Source organism: Corvus hawaiiensis, chromosome 10 (assembly GCF_020740725.1).
Source record: "Corvus hawaiiensis isolate bCorHaw1 chromosome 10, bCorHaw1.pri.cur, whole genome shotgun sequence".
NCBI classification, from domain to species: Eukaryota; Metazoa; Chordata; class Aves; order Passeriformes; family Corvidae; genus Corvus; species Corvus hawaiiensis.
The window spans coordinates 19,869,547-19,897,314 of NC_063222.1; the positions used below are offsets into that span (position 1 = coordinate 19,869,547).

Here is a 27,768-nt window from a genome sequence, read left to right on the forward strand (position 1 = left end):
GGGGCACACAGCCAGTTTGGGGTCGGCCAGGAGGAGAAGAAGGATGACCCTGGTGGGCAGCGAAGCTGCAGGCAGCCGGGCCCATCCAATGAGAGCGCGATCGAGCAAAGGAAACTCGAGTAAAATTCTTATTGCCTTTATTCTGCCCATTACCTCCCACAGTCCTGCGGCCAGCACACACCCACGCACGCATGCACACACTCACGCACACTCAGGCACGCTGGGAGTCTCTCCCTCGGCTCGGAGGAACCGGGCTGCAGTGAATCCTCAGGGAAAGGTGAGTGAGTCTTTTGGCAGCAATCACAGCGTGTGTCAGGAGCGGGCAGCCGCGCCGGCGGCACCTGCTCCTTCTGCATAAAAGAGGAGGCTGGGGGAGCCGTGGCCCCCGGCGCAGCCCCCGCCCCAGCCCCGCTCTCCGGCCCCTCGGGGGGAGCGCGGCTGCCATCGGTCCGGGGGCGGAGGGTCCCTGTGCAAACGTGCTGATGGCCTCGCTCTGCAGTCCAGAGCCGGCCAGGAGAACCAAGAGGGTAAGAGATGAGGAGCCAGGCACCTGGTCCCCCTCCCTCCCCTTTCTGCTCCCTCTTATCTTTTTTTTAATATATCTCTTTTTTTTTTCCTTTTTTCTTTTTTTTTTTTTTTGCCTAACTCCCTGCATAGTAAATTGGGTTCGGGTTCTGGCGTGCAAAGCCAAGAAAGGGAGCGAAGCCTTCCCTTCGGACACGTTCCAGTGCAGACCCTTGGGCGGAGGGCTTGCCAGGGCTGGAGAAGAGGACTGATTGTCTGGGGCTGGTGGCCCCAGCCCTGTCGCCAGCTCGGCCTCCTCCGGCTGCTTCCACGTGGGGAACAAGAGTTAGGGAAGGCTTCGGACGTGTCTGACGGACTCAGCGGACGGGTCAACAGTCTGTGGCCTCGGGGAGGTGAGGGAAGTGAGGACTGGGGAGAAAACAGGGTGAAAAGAAATCCAAGAAGCAGAACAACTCTTCAAACCGATGAGCACCAAGACAGGGTGAGAAGTGGGATGTGCCATCTCTGTCCCATAATCCATCTTCAATATGAAGATGTGTTGCTGCCTCGCCGTTCCAGGACATGGGACAAAAAGCTGGGCTCCCTCTCAGCATGAGTGCCTTCGATCCAGGGAAGGGCGTCCCATCCCATCCCGTCCCAGGCGACCGTCCGAGGCAGAGGAGCGCCATGTGGAGGGGAAAACAGGAAGCTGGGCTGCACCGCAAACTGAACCTGGTTGGCAGGTTCCCTTGGTCCGTTCCAATGCAGAGTCCCCTGTGGTCAAACCTGCACTGGGAGCGTCTGGTTCATCTGCAGCCTCATGTCCTGAATGCTGCTCAGGATCTTCTTCTGGTGTCCTGCTAGCGTCACCCCTATCCTCAGCAGGTCCCTGCAAGGAAAAGGTGAAGACTTAGCCCTCAGCAACATAAACAAGTGGCCCTGCCCCACTGGGGCAAGGAACCTATCCATCATTACAGCCCTCTGCCAAGCTCCAGTGCTCCCTCTAACACCAAAGGGGACTGGATGCTGAATCCTAAACCTGAACTCCCTTGGGACTGGATGCTGAATCTCAGTCCTTAATTCAGACCACCATGCACCCAGGTGGGAGGAGGCGGCTGTCAGACAGGCAAGGGACAGTGTACAGCAGCCCCAGTCCCAGTCTGCTCCCTCCTCCCCTCCAAGCAGGGACTTACTCCGCAGTCATCTGTGCCACCAGGTCAAAGGAGGCAAACCCAGCATTGACAAAGTTCTCCTTGTACCGTCCCATTTTGATGGCATCCAGCCAGTCTCCCACGGTGGTGAAGGTGGTGTAATCTGGGACAGTGCGGTCCAGGAGAGGCTGGGAGATGCTAAAGGGCAAGAGAGCCACAGGTCACAGGGAGCAGGGAATGGAGAGGTGTAACTGGAAGCAGAGGAGATTTCTTATCCCTGCCCTCCCACAGCTCTATTCCCAACCACTCCAGTGTTCCCTGGAATTGGGGTAAATCCTGGCTGGAAACAAGGATGTCACTGACCCAGACTGGACGCTGGCGATGACCTTCAGGCTGGCAGCATTGCGGATGAGCTTGTCCAGCGTGTTGACGATCTGTGCAAATTTGGGCCTTAGGTTGCGGTCCCGCACCCAGCAGTCCAGCATCAGCTGGTGCAGTGCAGTGGGGCAGTCCATGGGGGGTGGCAGGCGGTAATCCTGCTCCACAGCATTGATCACCTGCAGAGAGATATGCAGAGGCAGGTTGTGAGCCATCTGGGCTCCCACAGGCAGCCTACAGCTCCCAGTTCCCTACTTCCCAGAGAGCACTTACATCCTGGTTGGACATGTCCCAGTAAGGTCGCTCCCCGTAGGACATCACTTCCCACATGACGATGCCGTAGCTCCACACGTCGCTGGCTGAAGTGAATTTGCGGTAGGCAATGGCCTCAGGAGCCGTCCATCTGATTGGGATCTTGCCCCCCTGCAAGGATACACAGCTCCATGATTTAGTGCATACTTGAGGTGTCTCCCCCCACCCCCAAATTGGTGGATCCCTCCTGAGTGTCCCATACCAGGGAGCTGGTGTAGGTGGGGTCAGCCGGGTCGTCCTCCAGAAAGCGAGAGAGCCCAAAGTCAGACACTTTGCAGACCAAGTTGCTGTTGACCAGGATGTTGCGGGCAGCCAGATCCCGATGCACATAGTTCATCTCCGAAAGGTACTTCATGCCAGCGGCAATGCCTCGCATCATTCCCACCAGCTGGATGACTGTGAACTGCCCATCATTCAACTACCAGAGGAGAGACCAGAGGGGTTTGCAACACCCTGAACAGATTGAGGAAGGATCCCAACGTGCTACCATCACCTTCCTCCTCCCTAGAGCCACCCCTCTTCTTCCACTCATTATGTCTGTGAAGAGCTTAACTCTGGGGACACCAGCATGACCATGTAGAGGGATGGGGAAGGGCTCAGAGCTGCTGCCTCCCCATGCACTGCAGCCCCCAACCCAGGGCAGGAGGAGATGGATGCTCACCCGGAGGAAGGAGTCAAGCGCGCAGTTCTCCATGAATTCTGTGATGATCATGACTGGGCGGCTCTTGGTCACCACACCCTCCAGGTGGATGATGTTGGGGTGGTCGAACTGGCCCATGATGCTGGCTTCGCTCAGGAAGTCCCGCCGCTGCCGCTCTGTGTAGCCCACCTTCAGTGTCTTGATGGCCACGAAGATCTCGCGGCGGCCAGGCAGCTTCAGGCGCCCACGGCACACCTCACCAAACTCCCCTGTGGTGGGAAGGAGAGAGGGGAGCAGCATGGTGAGCCACAGGACAGGGTGAGAGGCAGCAGTCTCAGCACCTGCTGTGCCCAGCCCCAGGACTTGCCTGCTCCAATGACCTCCTCTATTTTCACACACGAGATGTCAATCTCCTTGGCGAATTCCCGGACAGCTTCGTTGGGGTCCTCGTAAGTGAAGGGGTCAATGTACACCTTCATCCCAGGGGTAACTGCAAGGGCAGAAGTCATCAGCAGTAGGGACACACCATGGGTGACAGATGCCAAGCCACTTGGCTGGCTGTCAGCCCACCCCTTGTTAGCAAAGGCTGCCCCTTTGCACAGGGTAGGAGTTTGGAGAGGACAAGCAGAGTCCATTTGCTGGGCTCTCACACTCACCATATTGCTGCAGCTTCTCTGTGTACTCGGGGTCGGTGTTGTTGCGTTGCTTCCTGCCCAAAGGAGACGAGAGGAGGTGTTCAGTAACCATCCCTTTCCTGATGGGGCAAAGACATTCACTGCCAACTTCCAAATCCCGGCACGGCCAGCCTATGCCAGAGAGCCTTCCCTCTGGCAGCCTGTGTGCAGAGCCATCCCTCCACCCGAGGTGCGATGGGAGGAGATGGCCTGGTTGTGCTGAGCGCATGGCAGGAGCCTGGGCAGAGCCCAGCTCGTCCTGGGGAAGCAGAGGCACAATCCTCCCACAGGACCCCTGCTCTGGGACCCATGTGTGGCCAGTCCAGTCCTTCACTCTGTGACTGGAGCTGCAGAGCTCTGCCCACTCTGGGGAGGGGGAAAGCTCTGTGGCAGACGTGAGCAACCCCCAAACCCAGCTTTGAAACCCTCTTCCCTGAGAAGCCAGTACCTGAAGCAGACGATAGCAATCACCACCACCACGATGACAAACACCAGCCCTGCAGTGGCTGAACCCACGATCAGAGGCAGCTCCTGGAAAGTCTTGCTGGTGGAACCTGATGGAGGGACAAGCAGGAATCAGTCAGGTTGGGAATGGGGCACGCATGGGAGGGCTGGGCAATGGAGGCGGCCCGGTGCCGGTACCTACCGCCCTCCGCAGTTGTCTGAAACTCCGTGGGGAGGCTGTAGCGGCCGTACCCCGCCACGGTGCGTGCCCGGACCTGCACCATGTACCGAGCATTGGCCTTCAGCCCGTCCAGCCGCACTGAGTTCTTCTGGCTGGTGACTGTGTTGGCAATGCCATCGCTCTGGCCTTGCTGTAGGGGAGACATGTGGGTGTCACCTCTGTGAAGCCACCCTCCATTTGCTGGCTCCCACATCCCCCAGGCATCACGTCTGCAGGGATCCCCTTTGCCATGGTGCTGAAGGCCAACTACAAGGGCTGGAGGAGGGAAAAGGCTGCTCCTGTTTTACCTTCTCTGAGTACTTGATCTCATAGTCCAGAATAATGCCGTTGGGTCTCTCTGGGGGAGTCCATGACAGCGTCATGCTGTTCCCGGTGCTGCTGTGCAGGTGCATCGTCGGCACGGCAGATGGGGCTAGGAAGGAGGGCAGGAGAGGAATGAGCCACCTGTGCCACGTTTCCCCCTCCACCATCCCACATAGTGTAGGGGATTCTCTGCCTGGGACCTGCTTGGATAATCTTGGTGGAAAGGCATGGAAAAGCTTTGAGACTGGCCTCCCCCAAGTCTCCATAAGGAGGTGTGATCTCAACACCAAGAGCAGCCTCAGAAATAGCACCCCATGCCTAGCTGCAAACTGGTCTGGGGAAGGGCCCTGCCAGCCCAAACTGGGGCTCTGTCCCCTCCTCCACTCGCCAGGAGCTCTGTGCTCCACCCCAGCAGCAAGACCCGTGAAATCAGATCAGAGTGCAGTGGCTGGAGATTACCAGCACGCTGGAGCAGGGCCAGAGCGGGAGGAAGGAGGGAACAGCAGAGCATTTGACTGCCTGTGAAGGCTTGGGCTGGTGCTGAGCCTTCCCAGGCACACAGGAGAGAAATCTCATTTCCTTCCTCCTCCCTTTGCAGCAGGCACACCATCTCTGGGGTAGGTCTAAGAGATCCAGAGCTCTCTGGAGCATTTTCCAGCCCTACTCTTCTCCACTTGCAAGCATTCTGATCTCATCTCCTCTAGGAACATGCTTTAAACAGAGAGGACAGTTTACCCAGGGGATTAGATGCAGGTCCAGAGAGCCGGTTAGGCGGCACCACAAAGGACTGCAGCCTCCCAGGCTGTCAGAAGGAAATCTCTGCTCCACTCTGCTCTGAGGACGAGACACAGCCCCTGCTCCCTGGTGGCTCCACTGACCTGCCTGGTTGGTGGTGATGTTGACAGAGGCGAAATGGGGAGGGTAGGGACTCTTGTTGGAGATGCCATTCACGGCCTGGATCTCGAAGGTGTACTGGGTGTGGGCCATCAGGTTGCTGATGTAGATGCGTCGCTCGGTGAGGCCGAGCTGGCGCGGCACGAACTCCACGTTGTCGTCGCAGCGGGTGCACAGGCGCCGCTCCACGCTGCACTTCTTGCAGATGACGTTGTAGAGCAGGTCATCCCGCCCGCCCGTGTCCTGTGGCTCGCTCCACTCCAGCACCAGCGATGTCTCGTTCACGTTGGAGATAACATTGCGAGGGGCTGAGGGGACACCTGCAGGGAAATGCGAGGGGCAGCGATGGGGTGTCTTCATGTCCAGCTCACCGCTGGCATGGGCACAGCACACACCCCCCTCCCAGACACACATCCCCATCACCTCCACAGCTTCCCTTGCCTCCCCTCCTTGCCCCGAGGAGGACTCACTGGTGCAGGCGCTGTCTGCGGGGTCCGTGTCTGCCCGGAAAAAGCCATTTCGACAAGTGCAGACCATTGCTGCTCCAGAGGTAGTCCGGCTATTGGGAGGGCAGGGGGAGCAGGGACCTTCCCCCTGCTTAGACTTGAAGGTTCCCGGGCCGCACGCTAGAGGAAAGAAAATCAGACCTGAGTTATAAAGTGAACCCAGGAAACATTCACTGCTCCCACCACAGGTGGGCAGACCCTTCCTTGCTGCCCTGCCAAATCTTAGATCAGTGACTTGAAGACCTCAGGCCTTCTACGAGCCTTTCCAACACCATCACCCATGCCCAGGGATGCAGTGCTCCAGGCTGGGGAGGGTGGGAAGAGTGGGCAGCTGGAAGCACCAGCCGGCCCAGGCACAGCTCTGCCAGGAAATGCTGTGCTCCAGCAGCAGGCCCAAGGTAACTGGAGGTGGGAAGAGTTGGTCACCACCAGCAGTATGGCGGGCCAGGGCAGGTCCATCCAGGAGGTCCATTTGTCAGTTTTGTTTCTTCACTGCCTTTTCCAAGGGTTTTACCATGCTCCCTTCCATGGAGGAAGGCCATGCTGCTTTCCAGGCCTGGCAACCTTCACAGTGCTGGGTCCATCCTCTGGGGAAATAAGGCTGGGAAGGAAAGAATTCCTCAGCCCTGTCCACAGCAGCCCCTGCGAGAGGCCTCTACCACCCAAAATCAGCCACTCAGCCCCAAACCTTCCGCCTCAGGCTCTTCAGCCACTTCTCAGTCCCGGGGCGGCGGCACCTCACGAGGTCGGCTCAAGTGGAGTGCTGAGCGAGATGAAAACATTCCTGCAGGTCCTTGGCTGAAGAGCTGCTTCAGCATCACTGCCACCTCCCTCCTCCGCTTCCGATCAGGGTCCTTCAAGGAGCCACAAGTCCTGGGATATGGCCCAATTGGCACCGCAAGGTGTTTATTTGTAATGAGGGGCACGTGAAAGGATTAACAGCACTTGAGCTGAGGAGCAGAGCGGCCTTGGGAACCTGACCCACACCTCAGAACAGCCCAGTTTATCACAGTGCTGCCCAAGGAAGTGGAGTCTGTGCTCTGTTTGCAGCTGGATGAGGTGAGAGACCCACTGGTGCCAGCTCTGCTTCAGCATCACCCTGTTTGCCACAGCTGGGGCAGCATCAGCACTGATGGCCCCGAAGGAGGGCACGTCCTCCTCGCTCCACTGTGTTAGGGAAGCTCCGAGGGCACGTAACCCTCCCACCTCCCACGCCTGTCACACATCATCCTGAAAACAGGGGGAGGTTTCCTGGTGCTTCACCAGGCTGTGGCAAGTGGAAGTTTCCTGCTATGAGGCATCTCCCGACACTCTCTGTGGAAGTTTTCCGGCTGGTTGCAGCTCCACACGGGGTGTGGAGTGCTGTGAGTCACATGCTGCAGGGCCAGCCCTGCAGGGACCCACACACAGCTCCAGGTGCTGTCCTGGGCCCCTGGTTTGTCCAGGCACCGGGCAGCAGCAACCCCAAGAGAGAAGCCCTGCTCCAGTGCAGGCCAGGGGGACGTGAGAGCAGCCCCTCACAGAGATGACTGCCTGCTCTCCAGCCCCACTGCCCGGATGGGTGTCAGGAGCTGCTTCCTGCTCCCAGGGTGCAAGCCTTCTGGCAAGGAGGCTCTTCTTTGGTCAAAACAGGACCAACTACGTGGCTCAACTGACTCCAGCTCCTTGACCTGAGTTCACCCAGCCTCTGGGCCTTCCCTTTGGAAATGAAAGCTTTGCCCATCCCAACTGTGCAGGCTGGAAGGCAAAGGAGTGCGCAGATTTGCTCCTTGGTGAGCAGTGGGAGGCCAGCAGGAGGGCTTCTGTCTCCCCAGCCTGGGACACCCAGGCCACCAGAAAATGTGTCTTTATGTGGACAGCAGAGGCCCAGAGGTCACAGAGCAGCCTCGGCACAGGCAGACCCACCCCGTCTGGAGTCCCAGGCGGTTCAAACTGGGTGGATGCAGATTCACACATAAGGAACCAGATTGTTGAGGAATGAGAGATGACTGAAACCTCTTGGACAGGAATGCTCTGGGCTCAGAAAGCTGCCAAACATGCTTTGGTTATGGAGAGGAGCCCAGATCCATCAGGGTCAAAGCCCCCTGAGCAGGCTTGTTGGGGGGAGAGTGAAGCTTGTGTTAAGCTGACCGCCCAAGCAAGGCATGGCAGCCAAGGACAGCCAGGTGCTTGCAAAGGATGCAGGAGGGATGAGGGCACTTGGCCTGCCGCACACAAAGTGCCAGCCGGTGCCCAGTGGGTTACAGGTGATAGTGGCCTCCCAGACAAAGGAAGAAGGGACAGGCAGAGCTGTCCTTCGGCAGCTGCCTGCCACCCCTAAGTAGTGCCCAGTGCAGGCAAAAGGGATGAAGGCCATTTCTTTGCATCCTCATACCACCTTGGCAGGAGGGGGATGAGCCATGAACCAGCCTTGTTAAGAAGGGGAAGAGCAGCAGAGGGACTGAGGCTCACATGCACTCCAGTGTTTTAAGTTTCCAACTCTGCTTAATAAATCAGAGCATAAAGACCTTGGTGGCAGTGTGACAGCTCTCAGCCGCCACATTTGAAGGCTGTAACTGAGCTGAAAGCTGATCCCAGGCCCCTGGTGGATAAGCCGCTGTGTCATCTCTTCTCTGCAAGAAACTGCCTGTACAACAACCACTGTCTTGGCCGGCACGCTGCGGAACGAGCCTGGGAGCTCTGGAGTGGGAACGTGACTCCATCCAGCCGGAGCTGGGAAGCCAGGCTTCCTTCTTCCTACCGAGAGCTTTGCATAAGCACTTTTCCTGCTGAAGTGTCCTCAAATAAAATAACAACTCTGAACCTCTGCACACAGATCACATCTCCTGGTGCTGTGCTGCGGTCACCTCTGGGGAGAACATGACAGTTGGTGACAGCCACAGGATAACAGGTCAGGGAACCGAAGCAGAGCTCCCCGGTCTGAAGAGGAGCCGCTGGTTTGATGGGAGGGAGAGGCAGTCTGGCCTGACAGCAGGGATCAGCCACAGAGGGGATTTGTGTGGGGTGTGGGAAGGAGGAGGACAGTAAAAGAGCCCTGCTGTAAAGCTGCCCCTGCACCCCCTATGGGGCACTGCACACCCGGCGTGGCAAACCCGGCCATCCGGCTGCTTCTGGCAGCCCCTCCAGGATTTCCATCAGCTGCCCACCTCCAGGGCCTGATCCTGTCTCGAAGAGCTGCAATACAGAGCTGGGGAAAGAGGAGGGTACTATTCCCAAATACAATTCCCACCCTGGTGAATAAAGTTCAAGGAAGGGAGCTGAAAAAAACACCAAAATAAAACCCTTCTGGCAGCAGCAGAGAGCAGTGACTCATCCCGTAGGCAGCCTCCATTATTGCATGGGATGCAGGCAAGCAGCAACAAACCACGTGTGCATCCCCAAAACTTTGGGGTCCCCTCCCTTGGGGAAGGCAGGGATAGCTGTGACACATTGGGAAATACCAGCTCCAAACTACCATGTTTCATGTTTTGACTGCTTTCCCATTCACACTACAATATTCCAGCATCCTTCCAGCTATTTCTCTCCCTGTAGGACTGAAGTAGAATGCCTCGCCTGAGCCTAGATAAATTAAACTGATCATATCCCTTTGCCCATCAACCCTGTAATTTCTTTAGAGGCAGCAGTCAGGTTTGCTTGGGACGATCTGTGCTTTATGAACCTGCACAGCTCGCTCCCTTCCCGCTGTCGTAAGTGGCTACAGATGGAGCAGAGCTGTGGAAGCAACAGCCTGGCTACAGCCGAGGCGGTAACTCTGTTTTTAAGTCTCTCTTAAAAGGCAGTTATTTTAAAAAAAGTAAAATAATCACCCTTTGGGTGAAAATATTTCACACTAGTGCAGTCCAAAAGTGAATGGAGTAAATCTGAAGGGAGAGAAGGGAAAGAGCCCTTGGGGGTTTGAAGTGGCATCCAAGGAACAGTCAGGAAAATAATTTTTTTCTTTTTTTTTTAAGAAAAGAAAAAAAAAATTTCAATAAGCAAAGCTGCCTCTTGAGCCACAGCGGGTCACAGGCAGGACAGCAGGGGCAGATTTCCTCGACTGTGTTACAAGTAACCCATTGTGGAACTGCCTGGCTGTAAACCGGCAGCTCTCCCTGCCTTCCCTGCTGCTGCCTTTGATCTGGAAGCCCGGGCAATTAATCCCAGGCAGTTTCACTTCCTGGGTTTCATGCAGCAAGCCCATGTTGCAATGCAAAGCTGCAAACAGTTGGCAAGTGCAATGCTTGCTTGGCAATTTTTTTTTTTCTTTAATTCAGGGTGATGTTTTCATTAGTCACTGATTGCAAGGGAAATTTATTTTTGCAAAAATTCTGATTTTGGTCCCAGCCTGACCTGCACTCACCTACTGATTGTGCCCAAATGTTCAGTGCCTGGGGCCATGAGAAAAGAACGATCAAAAAGACTCAGAAATGGGTCTCAGGAAGGTGTGGTGTCATGCTGGACACTGTCACCTCTGCTGCTCCTATGGTTTGGGTATCTACGGACTGCACCACACAGACTCAGTCCCCCCTCCCAAGTGGGGTGCAGGCTCTGGGGGCACTGTAGCCCTCCTGCAGGGCTTCCCCACGAGCAGAAGGACATGCAAGGAGGGGCTCACTGCTCACCCTGGCACAGCAGCCTTTCTGTCTTTATGTGAAGCCGGCAATACAAGGGGTGCAAATCCCAACAAATCCATCATGGAGCACATGCCCAAGAGCATTTCTGGGGAGCTCCTTGACACCAAATCCCCTGAACACTTTGGGTGCCTCCTAAGCAAAAGGAGAAGGGGTGGGGCTGGGGGGAAGGCTGAACCCCAGGGGTTGCAGGGCTTGGGGTGGGAATGCAGTGCATCCCAGCCCGTGGAGGCATGTGGGAGCCTTTGCCCCCCTCCCTGGCCAGCAGCTTCTCCTTGTCCTCCAAGAGCTGCCTCTGCAGCTCTGCATGGCAGGGAGTGTGTGGGAAGCGGCACAACCCCCAGAAGGGCCGCGTGCTAATTAAATAAAGATAATGAGGCTGAGAATGAGATGCCAAATCAATGCTGTGGCAACTCAGGAGTAGAGCGCCAGGTACCAGCCTGGCGTATCGCCTTACAAAGCATGCCAAAGAAACTGTCTTCAGTCGGGCAGGATGAGCCCTCCGCTCCCGAGGGACCGGGATACAAGCTGCATTGTAACAGGTCTGAATGCGAGCTCTAATCTTGGCTCTGGATGGAGATAAAGAGGAGGAGGAGATCTTCAAAGGCCACTGAAAGTCTGGGGAAAGGGGGAGATTTACAACAGGGCTTATCCCATCTAAGCAGTAACTGGGTATTGTTATTTATTAAAATGCCATCTGGCACTCTGGAGCGCTGCTCGCCCACGCGGTGAAGCCTCCGGGGGCTCCCCGGGGCGGGAGTGATGAAACCCCAGCTCTGGGGGGCTTCATCCACACTGCTGCCCATGACACAGGGGCTGGGAGACTTCTCGGTGCTGCTGGACTCTCGAAATGGAGTAAGGGAACATCCAGCCGAGAGGAGAAAAGGAGCTGAAGCTCCAGCTTCTCCCAGCCCTTCTTCAGCTGTTTCCACTTAAAACACACGATCATATGGCGGAAAATCTGATCCTACAAGCGCAGCGCAACTTTCCCAGAGAAACGTGAGGACACCGCCGCTTCTGCCCAGCGAGAAGGCAGGCTGCCGGATGGAGACGTGCCCACGGCCCAGCGTGGCTTCCCTGCCTGCTGCAGCAGAAGCTGGGGCTTGGTGGGAAATCAAAGGCGCTGGGAAAGCTGCCACATGGGGGTCTGTCCAGCTCGGCGGATGTGGAGACAGGACCTTGCCCCAGGTTCCTGAGTGTAATCTGAGGAGCTCTCAGTCCTGCCTTGGGATGCTACCCCCTGAGCACAGCCCCAGTGCTGGCTGGAAGCTGCATCACCTTGTGCCCAAACCCCACTCTCTGCTGGGAAAGAATCAACACTGTGTATGGTCTAAGATCTCCCAGTCCAAGCAAGAAGGAAAGCAGCTTCCCAGGAGCACGGACCTCAGTGCAGTTTGAAGTGTGGATGGATGCCTGGCACTGGTGTCCATCTGCTCAGGGGGAGCCAGATTGGCTGCTTACAAGACTGACGCAGGGGGCCGTGGCACTGAAGTAAGGGCTGTGCTGGCACTGATGGTGCTGGAGGTTCTGGATCTCCGGCAGAGCTGCGGCCCTGTGGATACTGAGCTCTCCCTAACTAGCCACAGCAGCATGGCTGTCAACTCCCAAAGCCAACAGGGAGGCCAGCCTGGCCCGAGCCCCACGTCACGGCCCATCCCAAATCACATGGCCCCTGCCAAGAGCAAAGGGCCGGTGCCAAGCATCCCGTCATCGGTGAGCACAAGGCATCCAGCGCTGGGGGCCCAGCCAGCATCCCACTCCCTGTGCAATGCCTGCAGCCAAGGGGAACAGCAACCTTCCTGCCCTAAACCCCAGCCACCCCCGGGCAGGGTCCCAAGAAGCTCCAAGCTAGCTCCCAAGAAATCACCCCAAGGGACTGCAACATCCATCCAGACAGATTTTTTCTTATCAGCACACCCGAACTGGGGTTAAACAGCAACACCAAAGCTATCGTGGGAGAGCTGCAGGACTCACACAGAGCTATCCTGCTGCTAGGGTGGCTCTCCATCCCCAATATCTCCATGTGCAGAATATGTTTCCTTCCCTTCCAGCAAGAACAGGGAGCTTCAGATCCCCTGCCTTCGTGCTGCTCCCTACCATCCCTGCTGCAAGCTTTCAGTGCTGGCAGGGGGAGCATGCATCAGCATGGCTTCTCCCACAGCAGAGCCCTGCTCACCACCAGTGCTTCCGAGTGCCTCCGCACAAGCAGCGTGAAATCACACTTGCCAAGAACAATCACTTGCCCCAGCCATGTGCACTGCAGGAGGGAGAGGGAATATGCTGGATACAGCAGCAGCGGTGAGAGAGAGATTTTGGTAATGCTCTAGGGCTTAAATGTGCTGGATCCCTGCTGAGGGCCATGCCTTCAGCTGCAGTTCCGTGTAAGGGGATGCATCCTGCAGAGGATGCAATGGTGGTTGCTCACCAGTGTGTCCCAGCAGACACTGCACAAGTCCAGAAAGCAAAGGCTTTAAGGCTTCGGAGTCAGACTGCAGACCAGTCCTCTAAGATATCACCCTGCTCCCTCATCAGGGAAAAGCCTCCAAAACCAGATCGAGCTCAACACAAAACCACCTCCTTCACAGCAATGCACCCACGGGGACAAAAGCCATGATCACTCTGCCATGCACATACCTTGGCACTGGGTATCCTTCATGGTGGGCTCATATCCAGCAGCACACGTACACGCTCCCACGGGTACCATCCACTCGCCGTCACCGTTGCAGTACAGCTTTAGGGGCACAGACACCTCCACTGCATTGGGGATACAGGTGCCTGGTGCGATGACCAGGGAAGTGGGCTCGGCCCCCGTTAAAGTCTCCGGGAAGATAGCAAAGCCAGCAATGGTGTTGGAACATTTCTTGTAGAAAGCCCGGACGGAGATGAGGGACATGCAGGCTCCCAGGTCTTGGAAGGCGAGGTAGAAACCATTCTTGGAGAGAGGGCCAAAGCTGCGCACCTTGGTGTTCACGCGGCCAGACTCAAGCTTGGAGAAGCTCTCGTCTGGGGCAATTGTATCCACTTTGATATAGGGGTTCTCCATCCAGAAAGGACTGTTTGCGGAGGCAGAATCCGTATCTGACTCATAATAGAAGAGGTTGAAGGTCTCTTTGCAAGAGCCAGGGATGTTGGGGATGCTGTTGCAGTCCCGCACAGTGAACTTCAGCTCCACATAGACGCGCTGGACATCCTGGCGCTGGATGAATTTGGTACGAAGCCAGTTGTTCTGGTTGGCCTCCCGTACGTTGCAGACCTGGTACGTGCGGATGGGGTTCATGGCCTCGTCATAACCACTGACTTCTTCCCACTGAGATTGAGAAGGAAAGGGTTAGATCCCCAGCCAGGGACGTCAGTGCCATGGACACATCGTGAACGGCACAGGGTGGGGGGGAACAGGCAACAGTCAACAGGGAAGAGCAGCAGCTGCACCTCCACCCGTCACAACCCTCCTGGTCATCAAGGTGACTAAGAGCAACCCAGGCCAGGGACCATGGCACTCCCGCTCTGCTGGCACCGAGTCAAGAGGAGATGGTTTCATCAGGTGAGGATAAGCACAGGAGGGAAGGAGAAAAGATGTAGCCAGCTTCACAAAGGCACTGGTGAGAAACCATGATTCCCATGGGGCCAGGGCCAGCTCTGCCCTTTGGAGGTCAGGACCAGTGCTGGTTCCAAACTTACCCCTGTCTCTGGATGAGTTGTCCATGCCAACTCAGAGGTCACCCACTTCGTGTCCATCAGGGTCTCTGGAGAGAAAGGAAGGAGAAAAAGAAGTAATTGGAGATGAAGGCCAAGATTAGAGGGGAAAAAACCAGGAGGAGTGGGGGAGAGGAGAGCTGAGCCTGACATTTCTGTGGAAAACAGCAACTTGGGGGGTGAGACATGGTGGGAGGAGGAGGGAGCGGCACAGACAGACTCCAGATTTCTCTTCTCCTGTCAAGAGAACAGGAAGAGCGAGGCGTCCCCAGAGAGCTGTGCTGGAGCAGGCAAGCGGCAGGACGAGGAGCCAGCCAGGTGGCCAGGGGGAGATGGGGACAGGCTGCCATCCCCAGCCACTAGCACGGCCAAACGTGCCCCCCAGCCAGTGCAGAGGGTGCCAAAGGAGGAAGACCAGGCGCCCCTGTCCGCACCCTCCCCCTCTGCATTGGCAGGGCGCGTATTTACTGTGGCTGGGGTTGAAAGGGCCCGTTCCCATGACAGGGCGGTGCGGGCCAGGCAGGTTTATCCAGAGGAGGAGGGACTGGCAGGCTGCTCTCCCAGAGACGCCCCACATCACTCATTTTACAAGAGGGGAGAAGAATTTGACCGTCTGGCCAACATTCCTGGAGCAGACTACAAGACAAACCACCCCGGCAGCATTCCCCAAACAGCCCCAGCCCCAGCCTTGGGGGAGCGAGACGCTTGTCTGGGAAGAGCTGCAATTGCAGGCAGCTGTCGCTAATCCCGGGCAGAGCCGCGTGGCTCCGCACGAGCACCACGTGCAAAAACCGGGAGTGAAACGCAAGGATGAGAACACACTGACATGCTCAGGGGCCAATGGCCCCTCTGTGAGCTGCTGGCCCTGTGAGCCCCACTCCAGGGATGGCCCTTAGGCTGTTTGGAGGGGAGCAGGCACCCCGGGGTCCTCTGGATCTTCTCCTGCCTAGGGGGGGTTTCGCGGAAGGGGGATGCAAATGCCTGGAGGCCCTGGGGTGCTCAGGGGGGTTTTGCTGCCTGCACCGAGCAGGATGCAGGACCAGCGCACAAACACCTCCCGGATGAGGGCATCCCCCTCCCCAGCCGCAAGTATGGCGTCATCCCAAACCCCGTGCAGCTCCCCACGGGCTGCCCATCCATCCGTCCACTTCTCAGCCCACCCAGGCTTGAGATGAAGGGCAGGGAGCCATGGCTCTCCTAGACCCAGCAGCAGGCTGGGAACAGCTCACTCACGCCAGCTGGGGCACAAGGACATCCCAGGGCAGCTCACTTGTACCAGCACCATGGCTCAGCCCCACAGCAAGAGGCAGTTTCAGCTTCTTTCCTTCCACCCCAGAAAAACCCCAGGCTGACCCAGCCAGGGAGGAAGTGTGGAGGAGGAAGGAAGCATTCACGCATGGCAGGGTTTCGGATGAAGCCCAAAAGGAGGTAAACACCTTCTTCCCGCGTCTGAGCCCAGGGAGACCCGCCAGCAGCTCCCAAGCCAGCACCAACAGACAGGCTGGGAGCACAGGCTGTGGGTGCCACCACGGCACAGATAAACAAGCACGTTCGGGGACACGTGGGCTCTCTGACCGGCCTCGTGGTTTGCCAGGTTCCCAGCTGGGCCAGCGAGCCTGCTTCTCACCCAGGCTGTTCACCTGGAGCAAACACAAACACAGTCCCATTGCGGGCTGGTGGCACTAGCAGTGGACATGGCACTGGGGACAGAAGGAGGAAAACCTTTAATGGTGCCAGCTCCCTATCGGGAGAGGTGCAGAGCGGCACCATCTACAACAGACACCAGTGCAGAGATGGTTACTGGGCAGTGGTTATTTGCTGTTTCTCAAGAAAACAAACTAGGGGCATCTGGCAAAAACAGAGGGACAGAAGGAAGAAGCCCTCTGCCAAGCAGGTAATGCAGGAAGGTGGGACACAGGATGGGGAGAATGAGTCTGTGCACCCATAAGACAGCCTCTGCTTGGTCCCATGGCACTACGTGCCCAGGGGACATACCAAGCCGTCATCTGTCTCCCTTCCCACTTCCCACACCATCAGTTACTGAATGCCAGCAGGATTCCAAGCATGGCTCTGCATGGCCACAAGACCACTGGAGATGCTGCTGCGCTTCCCAGACCCCTGCGTGGGGTGGCTGCCAGGGCGGGTGGGCAGTGCCAGATGATGGGGGAGCAGGTTCCAGAAGGGGGCTGCCCACACCTCTCAGAGGGACAGGCCCTGCGCTGGCTGCCCTAATAAGGGCACAGCGGTGCCGTGAGGGCCCAGACATGCCGTGCTGGCGGTGAGCAGAGCCAAGTGTGTGCTCAGCGCTCACAGTGCGGGGCTGCCAGCCCCCAGTGTGGATACTCTGTGTGGGTCCAGCCAGTGCAAGGCCCTGCTGCTGGCACAGCCAGCTGGGGGTTGTTTCTGCAGGAGGAGCGGGGAAGGGATGCCCGGCTTGCTCAGGGCTGGGGCTGCTGATGGATGAGCGGCTGTGGCGGTGAGTCAGGCTGGGGAGATGGGGATCTAGGTGGCAGGGTGTGCCCGCAAGTAGAGCGACATAAGGATGCTGTGGCAAGCCACAGCATAGCTTGGACTGACCAGACCATGGTGGGTGTTTGCTTCCCAAACCTGTCCAAGGTATGCGGGAACTCTCCTGCCCAGCAGCAGGTCCCATGTAGGAAGCGCTTGCCATAGCAGTCGTCCCCTCCGGCAGCATCCTTCCCCTCGAGTGTCAGCCGTGGGCAGAACCTCAGCTTGGACAGGAGGCTCGCTGCCTGCATCCTAATTTGGCAGCATCTGCCATCTGACCAGCAGAGGAGAGAAAAAACTGACAGAGCCAAGCTGGCTGCTGGCGTGAGAGCCACGTAAACCACACAGAGAGAGCGGGGAGGGGAAATAATAATAACAAAAAAAAATCACCGAGCAACTCAGCTAAAGGAAACAGGCTGATCACAGAGGGCAGTGGGGGTTTCCTGCAGCCATAGGAGCGACCCAGGTGGGGTCAGTGGAGCCTCCCAGACCCTTGCGGCCTGCCACTGTGAAGGCAGTGGGTGGAAGGCCCTGTGGGCTTCTGTGCTGCGTGATCCAGGGTCTGGTGGCACATGCTGAGCTGAGCTGCAGAAACTGCTCTCAGCTCTTAAAGGTGCCGCAGAGCTCTCACCATGGCCTGGCCCTGAACCTGGTCCTCTCCCAAAAACACTGGGCTTCAGTGGTTCAGGACCAACCAGCTGCTCTCTCCCTCCGGCCCATGGTGCCAGAGGTGGCCTGAGAGGTGTCACCAGTGATTTCCTGGCGCGGTTCAGGTTTGCAGGTACTGTGGAGGGACGTGAACAGTGTCAGGGCTGGCTGAACAGTGAGTCAAAGCCACTTCAATCCCGCACACCACAGCAAGAGCCTGGTCCCATTAGTCAACGGGAAATTGGCTCCCAATTTCGCCAGCTTGGGGAAGTCACCCTAAGGCTTGCTTTATCACTGTCTGCAGCGCAGGGGAGTTGTCCTCTCCTTACCTTCAGCTGGGCAAAAGCAAGAGATGGAGCAGGAGCCTTGCTATGCTCAGCAAGTGCAGCTGGCCATGGTTGACTCCACATCGAAGCAGGAGTTCCATGGCAGAGTGGGATCCCGGGATAGGGAAAGATTCTTACTCCTTGGACAGGGCTGTGACCATCATTCTGGCTGCCTCTTGCCTGCCCTGCAAGTCCCCTCCCAAGCACATCCCGAGCTCCAAAGACGAGGGGTCCCCTACCAGCAGCCCTCCCATCACCTCCACAGAGTCCCCAGCAGCTCACTAGGTGTTTGAAGCCCTGGCAAGGACCCATCTGGAGCCAGGGACCTCTTTCTCCCGGTGCTGAGGCTCAGGAATGCAGCATGCATGGTCTGAGGCCAGCGAAAACGTTTGAACTCCCCCCTTAAGAGGCCCAGAGAGCCCGTCTCGCGCTGTTGAGCGGCAGACGCACGCAGCAGTGATGGCTGAGCCAGAAAAGGGGGGGGAAATATCAAAATTCTTTCAAGATGAAGCCACTGGGGAAGACTCAATCGTCTCCACCAATAAGCTCCACTTTAAATGCTCTCTCCTTTGAATACGTGGACTGATGGCTTTTATCAGGATATGCTAGCAATGTAGAATGCCAGCTCTTTGCCCCGATGAGGAGAAGGCAGCTCATGCAAGTCCACAGCATCCTGGAAGAAGGCAAGGGAGAAAAGTTAGTAAAGACACCCACGCAGCCTCGCTGCAAACAGAGGAACCTGTTCTGCAACGTACCCATGCTCTCTGGGAGCTATGCACACCATGGCACCATGTCTGCAGGAGCTCAGCGTGGGGCAAGTGGCCCAGACTGGCCTTATGTGGCCACTTGCCCCACGCTGAACTCCTGCAGATGCCATCAATGGCCAGGCCATTTGCCCCAGGACATGGCTTGGCTTCCACCATGGTGGCTGCTAACAGTAGTGCCAGATGCCTCTTCCCCTCACTGCCATGCTTTTCTTCTCTGGAAGGAATGCCAGCTTGTTTAGAGATGCACTTTAAATCTTGGAGATTGCCTGCTAGTCAAAAAGCCACCAAAAGGGGCATCTCTCTGCATATTTTAATTTCCTTCTCGGTTTTGAAGATAATTACGCCAGGAGCGAGTGGCCTTGCGTGCTCTCCATTCAAGCACCTATCGGTACAATTAATCCCAGCACTGTTCTGAGCAGCGGCACAAAGGGCCTTTGGTGTAAGGTCCTTTATCTGGGAACAAAGAGCTGCCTGTGGGAGAGAACCTGAGGTTGCACTTTTCCCGCTGACAAGCATTCTGTACACAAAAGCTGAGCCACGGGAGCACCCTGTGAGCTCGTCAGGTCTGGGAGACCCCGCAACACATTTTCTTGAAGCATGCAGCTCACCCAGATCCCTCCTCCTCCTCCAGGAGGGTTCTTCCTCCTCCGACCCCAGCTAAACCCTGTAGCCATCCTCCTCCCAGGCAGGGGATGTCCCTGCTCCAAGGCTAGACGACTCCACATGCTGCCTGCATTTAGAAAGCTCTCCCGTCCCGCTCAGCCCACGTGCTCCGTGGATGGAGCACACCACAGACAGCAGCTTTGGAGCACAGGAGGTGGCGTGCTGGGAGGTTTCAGCACTTGGCAGCCCCTTGCGCCGGAGCTGCACTGCAGGGAGGAGAGGCTCGTGCTGATGCGGTCAAGAGCCAGGAGAGCAGGGAGGAAGGCTGCAGCCAGGGTGGGAGGCAGCAGGCAGGGCACCAGCAGGCATCCTCGGTGGTCAGGGGGTACCCATGGTGGACGTGCCAGGCATGGGGTTTGGGAGCCTGGGGAAGGTTCTGGCAGGCACTGTCTGCTAGTTCCCTCTGCAGAGATGGGGCTGGCAGCACTGCCAGCATGCTGCACAGCTCACATGCACTCATCCTCCCCCAGGAATCCCATCTCTTCTGGGGACCCCCTGCACACCGGTCTACCCCAGCACCCAGTGCAAGGCCAGGGGGCTGTGCTGGTTCCACCCTTGCCCTCCCCGACTGTCAGGCTGGGCAGGCCAGGCAGTGCGGTTCAGCCCAAGGGAAGGGCTGGAGCACTCCCTATCACCGCCCACGCTGGGAACCTGTCCTTATGCCGAGCAGGGCGCCTGCTGCTCCCCAGCGCCAAGGGGGGAGACGCGAGGCTGCCGTGGGAGCTGGCCCCCACCCCATCCCTTGCCAGGGCAGCTGGGGGGCTCTGACTGCCCATGCCCACCAATGTCCACCTGTCCCAGGTCCGAAGCAAGCCGGCGACTTGTCAATGAACTGGGAACAAAGGGAAGAGAGGAGGGGAAGAAAGAAAAAAAAGGGGCCTGTATCACAGCTGTGGCCCTTCATGCCAAGGGCGTTTGGCCCATCATCAAAGGAGATCGGATTTGCTGAGGCAAATGATGACACATCCACTTCAAGCGGGGCAGGTTCTGCCTGCTGCTGGAGGCGAGCCACCGGAGTGAAGAAGTACTGTGGGCACTTAATAATAGACTCATTATTTCTGCATTACGGCAGGGCCCAGAGGCCCCAACTGAGATTAAGGCCCCTCTGCGCATGCACACACCAAGCCGGGCAGTGCCTGCCCAGAGAGCCCAGCCAGGGGTGGGCAGCACTGCCAGTCCCAGCATCATTCACCACTGCCAGTTCTGGCCCTGCCAGAACCATGGTAAGCTCACAGCAGGGCCCAAAACTCCAATTCCAAGGATGCATCCTTCATTTCCCAATCCCACACCTACACTGGGGTATTAACCTCATGCCAGGAGACAGTCCTGTGGCTCTGAGCCACTGGCCTACCGCATCTCTCTCATAGTCCTCCCCACCCGATCTCAATGTCCTGCACCTTCTGCATTGGCAAGGTCCAGATCCCAGATGACTGGGAGCTGCCTGGCATGTGGGGCGGAGGGGGACAGGAATGCTCCCTCCATCCAGCTCTGCCCTGTTGCCGACCCACCATCCGCTAACCGGCTGAAGAGGGTTTTCCGGCCACGTGCTCCTCACCAGGAGCTGTTTCCTGATGGCTGCAAGACAGACTGAAGCATGTGAGAGAGGACAGGTGCCAGCTCTGCAAAAGGCAGCTCAAGTGGCAGCGGCTGGGATGCAGGGAGGGATGGGTGCTCCTTTCCGCCTGGTCACAAACTGGATCAAGGCGGGAAGGGCAGGTTTCTGCTGTTTTACAAGCAGGGCCACACCAAGCTGGGCTCCAGCACCCACCAGCATCACACTGTGAGCACCCCCTTCCAAAGCACAGCACTGGGAGCCTGGGACTATTGCCTGGGACAGCAGCTTCTGCCTTCCAGCTGCATGCCAAGGACACGTGCAGCCCACTGCCCAAAGCCTGCCAGGTCCTGCTGCCAGGCCCTGGTCCTGCAGAAAGGCCGTACCAACGCTGGGAGAGGATGGGAGCCAGCTGCCCAAGCCCAGCCCTGCACTGCAATTACTGTTCTATTAATACCATAGGGATTTCGGATGTCAGAGCCCAGTGTGCTACTCCAGGGTCAGCCTGGCCAAGGAAGAGCTGCCATCCCTGCCCACATGGTGGATGTACCCTGGTGCTTGCTGCTTCAGCTTGTCCAGGAGGACAAGATGCTTTTGCTGTGCCAGGCTGCGTGCAAAGGGGAATGGACAGATCCCACAGACAGCCTCTCATCCTTGCTTGCTACCAGACTGCCCACTTGGGACAGGAATGTCCCTGCCTGGCCCAGGGGAAGGGGCTGCCTGCTTCAGCTCTCTGCCAAAGGGACAATGCAACCAGCTGTGCCAGGCAGGCAGGAGCTCTATGGCCAGCAGGCAGGACAGATTTATAGGTCGCCATCCCCAGCAGGAATGGCCATGCAGCCGTCCTCTGCTGCCACAGAAATAACTCATCCGATCAGGAGATGCCAGACCTGTTCGAGCCACAAATGCCATTGACTAGGACATAGGCAGCAAATCAGCCTGCAAAGACACCCTTGTTTCCACGACATGTTATGATGGGGACGCTCCTGCCACCTCTCTCTGTGACCCCATTGCCCTGTGGCCATGGTTTCACGGGACAGATGTCCCCACGGGGCCACCAAGCTGAGCTGGGCTGGTGGGGCCAGATGAAGAGCCCCAAAGTCCCCAGGGGAAGGAAGAAAAGGCGGTCGGTACTGCAGACCTGCCTCCGCAGGGCAACTGTTTGCGTCAGGCTGAGATCCAAAAGGCCCCTCTCCCCCTCCAGCTCCATTTTTTTCCAGGTTGTACTTTTGGAAAGTGCCCAGAGAAGGAGTAATGACATTTAAAAGAAAAAAAAAACCCCACCCCTTCCCCAAAAAAGGTTACTCGGTGCACATCCAAAGGCTCGCCCCACAGACGGGTAGCTTGGCTGCCAAGCTCCATCCCATCCCGGCAGCACAGAGTGGGAGTTTCTGCCAAGATCTCCCTCCTCTCTACTGCCTGGGGCAGTTACCCAAATCTCTGCGCTGCTCTCTGCTCTCTTCCACAGCTCTCCAAGAGCACCAAGCCCATCTGGAACTGCTTAAACCCAAATATTGCCCCCCCTCTCTCCTCCACCTCCCCCACCCCCAAAGTCAGATTCTTCCAAAGTTAAAACAAGCACAGAGTCAGGAGGGGGTGCCGGGCCGGGCTGACTCGCTCCTTCATTTCGGTTTAATTTCTGGGGAACTAGAATAAATCTGTTCCTGGCGATCGTTCAAGCCCTGCACATTTTTCTCATTAATAAAAAAAGGCCTTGGATAGCACGCCGTGTGTGCATGCCCCCCCTCCCTGCGGGGTCCCCCTGCGACCCAGCCCTTGTTGGGCAGGCGCTGAGCACCCAAGAGATGCAGGAGTGGGTGCAGGGGACATGGGGACAGCAGCGTCCCTTCCCCAGGACAGGGATGGATTTTGGCAGCCCCGCGCAACAGCCACACCTCAGAGAGGAACAGGGAGGCTCAAATCCCCCTGCAGCTGCTGCTGGGCAGAAGAGTCCTGGTGGAGGGCTCCCCTGGGAGGGGACATCCCTGCCGCCCACTCCTCCGGCACTGCAGCCCCCGCAGGGCCCCCGGGGCATTCCTGGGGAGGGGGCTGGGAAACAGGTGTTTGTCAACAGCTCCTGCCACATGCATGAGAAACGCCAGGCCCCGCAGCACAGCAGGGCTTAGCAATGGGCAAAAATAAAATAAAGAGAACCCCCCCAGCAAAATCCTCCCCCCTGTCCCAGCCTGGGACCCTCAGCCAACACACGCTGGCACGTGCATGGAGAGCAGCCGATGGGCCCGGTGCTCAGCCATGCCGCTGTGCTCCAGCCTCTTCCCAAAATGGCTCCCGTTCCTCTTCAGCAGGGCGGCCATGCGAAGCCAGCATTGGGCTCGCTACCTCCTGACTCAGGGAGCACAGGCTGGAGGACTGGGCTGCGCCGAGAGGAAAGCGGGCACCAGGGGAGGGACGCAGCCCCTCTGGGAACGGCGGCACTGTGGGAAAGGGACGTAGCCCTGCGGAAAGGGGACGTTGCCCCACTCCCAAGCTTGGCTCCATGACTCCTCCATGGCCATGCTGAGGGCGGGTGATAATGGTCCCCAAGCACAGGAGGATGAGGTTTCACCAACTCTGCCAAGCCTGTCCCTCCACAGGCAGGATGCCCACATGCCCTCCCTACAAAATGGCTCCCACTTGGGGCTCAGCTCTGTGAGGGAACGGCCCATGCCCCACTGCCAGCACCGCCCAGCCAGAGCACAGGGCTGGGTTTGGAGCAACAACAACAACAACAAAAATGCAATAAAAAAACCAAAACATGACTTCAAATGGGACGGTCCCAGGCTGGTGGGAGTGTCACTGCAACAGGCTGCCTGGCCTTCAAGATGGCAGCCCATCCCCTGGGGCATGAGGCTCTGCAAGGAGATTCCTGGCCTTGGAGGGGCACCCCCATCCCCACCATCCCCCAAACACTTCATGGGAACATGCTGGACACAGAAACAACAGCAGCTCATTATGGTTTCAACCACTGAGAAGCTTGCGGCAATGGTAACCACCAGCTCCACTGCAGCCCTTGGGTATAGTCCCCCTTTCCCAGGGTTCTCCTCCAGGAGAGGCTGACACCCACCCTGTGGTCTGCACCAGCTGAGAGTGGGGATTCCGACCCCGGGGCCGCCCCAGCACCCTTCCCCCAGCGCGGCTCCCAGGCAGAGACGCTTAATCCCGACAAACCAGTTTGACTCAGCACAACAGGAACAGCTACAATTTTAAAAACATGCAAGTCTGTGATTCAGATTGCTGGGGCTGTTTTAATTAAACACCAAGCTCCCCTGCTCCAGCAGCAGCAGCAGCAAACGGCTCACGGAAATAAAATGCAACAAACTGGTTTCCCCAAATATCTCTTGCAGTAAGTCATCATAACAAAACAAGGAGTTTCGGTTCATTCCTTAAAAACCAGAGGCCGCTATTCCCAATCGCAAGGGCTGGGCAGGCATGGCCCGGCAGCCACAGCCTCGCTGTACACTGAGGCAGAATCATGGGGCTGCAAATGGACCCCGGCATTCCAAGTTTTCCCTCTCCCTGGCTCTCCGCATGCTTCACTTGACACAAAGGAAAGCCCTTCTCCCCTCCTCGGGAGCACGGACGGGAAGGCTTCCTCAAGCGCAGCTTTTAGTGAGGAATGGGAGATTTAATGAATCCAGTGAGTGTTGCGGAGCCCCACGATCCGCTTCCCCTCACAGCCCTACCCCAAGCATCCATAAAACAGCAGGGCCAACTTCTCCCATTGCCCCGCCAAGAAACATGCCATTTCTGTGAAAAGTAATTAAACAGAAAGCAAATCTCTCTGCCAAGAAAATACCTGGCAGTTCCAGCACAGGGGTCAATTAAGCAGGGGTTTGCCGGTGCAGAGAGAAGTGTGGTCAATCTGTGTAACACCCAGCTGGGGTCTGGGAGGTGCCACTGGGCAGAGACCAGATGAAGAAAATCCCCCCTAGAAATCTTGCTGCGTTGGGGGGTTTGGCTATTTCACTAGAGCCCAAGTCTGCTCAGGACTACGTGCAGCAAACTGCAATGCTTCTGCATGGGAGTTTATGGGGAAGCATGTGGGAAACCCCAAGTTTAAATGGAGTCCTGAATCCAGAGTGGCTGCTCAGGGCAGGAATGGCCTGGGAGAGTGGCTCCTAGGGAGAGCAAGTCCCTGTCCCAGTCCACCCGCACCCCCAGGGCGACAGGCAGATCCAGTCTGTGGCTGTCCATGCTCCCTTGAGCCAGGGTGTTTTGAAGCCTGGGGTTTTACCCTTGGATGGTGGGCAAGGGCCTGGAACGCAGCACATTCCCCATGCTGTTCCACCGCGTCCGCTCCCCACAGGGCCTCTGCTCCCACAGCCCCGCCGGGACAAACTCCTCGGCTCAAACCCCTGCGCTGGAGAAAGGATCCGCTGTTGCCCCCGGATAGAGCATTCCTTCTGCAGCCGGCCCGGGGACTGCTGAACCGGAGAAGAAAAACACATTGTGACTTCAAACAAACCCAGCGCACTTACAGGATCTGGAGAGAAACCATTTTCTCCTCGGCAGCACAAAGCCCTCACTGAGCTGCTGCCGAGCGCGGCTTTTCTCCTCCACCCCCGTGGGGCCTTGTAAAGAAACCCAACTCCCCACCATCCCCTTGGGAACGGGGAGCGCCATCCAGCCCCAAAGCCCCCTGCCCTTCCAGCCCGGCACCAGCTGTAAGCCCAGCCCAGTGCACCTCGGAGGGGACGGTAAAGTGGCCGGGGTCTGGGGACTGCTCACTGCTGTTGTCTGCAGGACGTGCGTACAGATTTATGGCCACGCCAGATTTATGATCAGCACTAAAATATCCAAACAAACGTGCACACGAGATTTACAGTAACCACTGGAACGCGCCGGTCCCCGTCAGGAAGCAGCGTTGAGCATGGACAGAAATGCCCAACGCAGCAGAAGAGTGGGAGCTTGCTGACCCTGATGCGAGCAGCGGCTTCCCTAAGCTGGGCAAGGCAGAAGCCTCTCCAGGCCAGCTGCAACTTTCCATCCAGCTTGAACAAGAGCAAAGGGGAAAAAAAAAAATTAAAAAAAAAAAAAAAAAAAAAGGAAGAGACAGAGAGAGAAAGAATCCCAGGGGAATCGGGGCCAGCCCAAAAACTGCTGGGCAGCCGCCAGCCAGCCCCGAAGTGGTTCCACCGGGCTGGCACCCAGCTGGGCCCTGACCTCTCAGATGGTGTGTTCAGCCACTGACCCCTCCACACATTCGGGAAGCTGAAAAAACCCAGTGACTCCTCAGCAGGGGCTGTTTATTTTCTCTCCATCAGACTCTTTGCACTGCTCCATCCCTGGACGGCAGCGGGGGAGAGGCTGGGGTTCCCTGTCTCCCCAGGGACTGGAGGGACCGTCCCCAGGTGATGCACATCGGTGCTGCCAGCCCCCACGCCAGCTATCCTTCCCAAATTCCCAAACCGCTGATGGGAAGCAGGTTGTGAGGGGCTACCCGCAAGCGTGGGGCCTCGCCGGGCTCCCTGCCTACAACTTCATCCTCCGGCACCTCTCCAGAAGGCAGGGATCCCCGGGCGGGTGCTCGGGAGCCTCCATCCCGCGAGGGCTGAGTGCTGCTCGCTTCTCCCTTCCCCTCCTGCCGCGGGGTCCCCGCTTAGCCAGGAGCTCACGGACCCGGCAGGCCCACAGCTCTGCTTCCTACAGCGTACAAAGGACGAGGAATTTTAATTTTTTTTCCCTTTTAAAGAAAAAACAAAAATCGCACGGAGGGAGAATGAAAAGGAACGCGGACAACAACCACCCCCCAAACTTTCTACAAAGCCCAAAGCCGGAGGAAAGACGTCCCCCATCCACCGCAGCGGAGTGGGCTCCTGCCCACGGCCACCCCCGGCGCCGCGGCCCGAACCTCGCAACGCGGGGCGACGGCAGCGGGAGCCCGAGCACGACACCCTCTCCGAGCAGCCCCCGGGCGGGGGCACCCACAGCTCCTCTCCGACCGGGGGATCTCCCTTCCCTTCCGTCCCTCCCTTCCCAGCCCCCTCCCGCCGCTCCGGCAGCGGGTTCGGTTACCGGACACCAGAACGCCGCCGCCCCTGGCACTCCGGCCGGAGCCCCGCACAATTTGTGCCGAGACAAAAACCCGTCCGGGCCCTCTTCTCCTCCTTCTCTCCGGTGCGACCCGCCTTGCCCGCCCGGGAACCCCCGTACCCCAGCGGGGCCAAAAGCCTCTTTCCTCGCTGAAAGCTGGGGGTGCAACGGCGCTGCCCCGCGGACCTGCGTCCACTCTCCAAGGGGGAGAGAATTACTCCCCATTCTATTCCCAACTCCATCGGAACTCGAGGGTGGAAGAGCCGCGGAGCGCACACCCGGTCGGGGGTAGATGCGGCACGCGTGGCCACTCGCCCCGGAGGTCCCACGCTGGAGCCTCGGGGGTTAAGGCAGCGGGCGCGGCGAGCCCTACCGGGGAAGGGATGGAGCCGGACACGGCACACAGACACTCCTTCCGCGGCCCCACCAGTTCTGGCACGCCGCGAGCTTCCACTGAAAGAAATATTAATTTTCCAGCCCTCTCGGTCGTGGCGAAAAGCCTCGAAACGTGAACCGAGTATCCAAAGAGGCGCCGCTCCCTGCCAGCAGCCGCCGGCCGCGGATGCCGCGGCTCTGCCGCGCCGGGCTCGGTTCCACGGGGCGTTGACTCTGAAACCTACTGAGGGCGGCTAAGCGCTAGGAGCGGGGCTGCGGCGACGAGCTCTCCGCAGGGACAACCGGGCATCCGCGGCGCGACGACGAGTCGAGCTGAGCCACAACGGGCCTGGGACATCCCGGAGGATGCGTGCACCCGTGCGCGGTCGCCCGGGCCCCGGCGCGGCGGACGGGCACGCCCGCCCGGTACTCACCCTCCAGAGCGCGGCGGCCACCGGGGAGCAGCAGGAGCAGCAGGAGGGGGAGCAGCGGCGGCGGCGGCGGGGGGGCCCCCGGGCGAGCCGCGGCCATGGCGGGGGCGGTGCG

At 58.1% G+C, this 27,768-nt stretch overlaps 1 protein-coding gene across 2 annotated transcripts; it reads right to left on the minus strand.

Moving 5' to 3' along the window:
* Positions 1 to 120: 120 nt before the first annotated feature.
* EPHB3 (EPH receptor B3) lies at positions 121 to 27,768 on the minus strand. 2 transcript variants are annotated; one of them, XM_048314544.1, is made up of 16 exons: positions 27,657 to 27,768; positions 14,336 to 14,400; positions 13,292 to 13,964; positions 6,012 to 6,167; positions 5,526 to 5,861; positions 4,632 to 4,756; positions 4,306 to 4,474; positions 4,108 to 4,213; positions 3,642 to 3,694; positions 3,353 to 3,475; positions 3,007 to 3,254; positions 2,548 to 2,763; positions 2,307 to 2,456; positions 2,019 to 2,212; positions 1,698 to 1,853; positions 121 to 1,393 (listed from the first exon to the last, which is right to left on the minus strand). In XM_048314544.1, the coding sequence occupies exons 1-16, from the start codon at positions 27,751 to 27,753 to the stop codon at positions 1,285 to 1,287; spliced, it is 2,976 nt and encodes a 991-aa protein (XP_048170501.1). In that variant the 5' UTR covers positions 27,754 to 27,768; the 3' UTR covers positions 121 to 1,284. The 2 variants fall into 2 exon arrangements, with proteins under 2 accessions (XP_048170501.1, XP_048170500.1); XM_048314543.1 differs by having other exon boundaries at positions 3,642 to 3,739.

Bases quoted from the DNA above. Each gene is read 5' to 3' on its own strand.
- EPHB3 (XM_048314543.1), bottom strand. From the start codon at position 27,753: ATGGCCGCGGCTCGCCCGGGGGCCCCCCCGCCGCCGCCGCCGCTGCTC. The intron at 2,457-2,547 runs GTATGGGACACT...GTATCCTTGCAG, and splicing joins CCACCTACACCAGCTCCCTG to GGGGGCAAGATCCCAATCAG. The intron at 2,213-2,306 runs GTAAGTGCTCTC...ATCTCTCTGCAG, and splicing joins GGGACATGTCCAACCAGGAT to GTGATCAATGCTGTGGAGCA.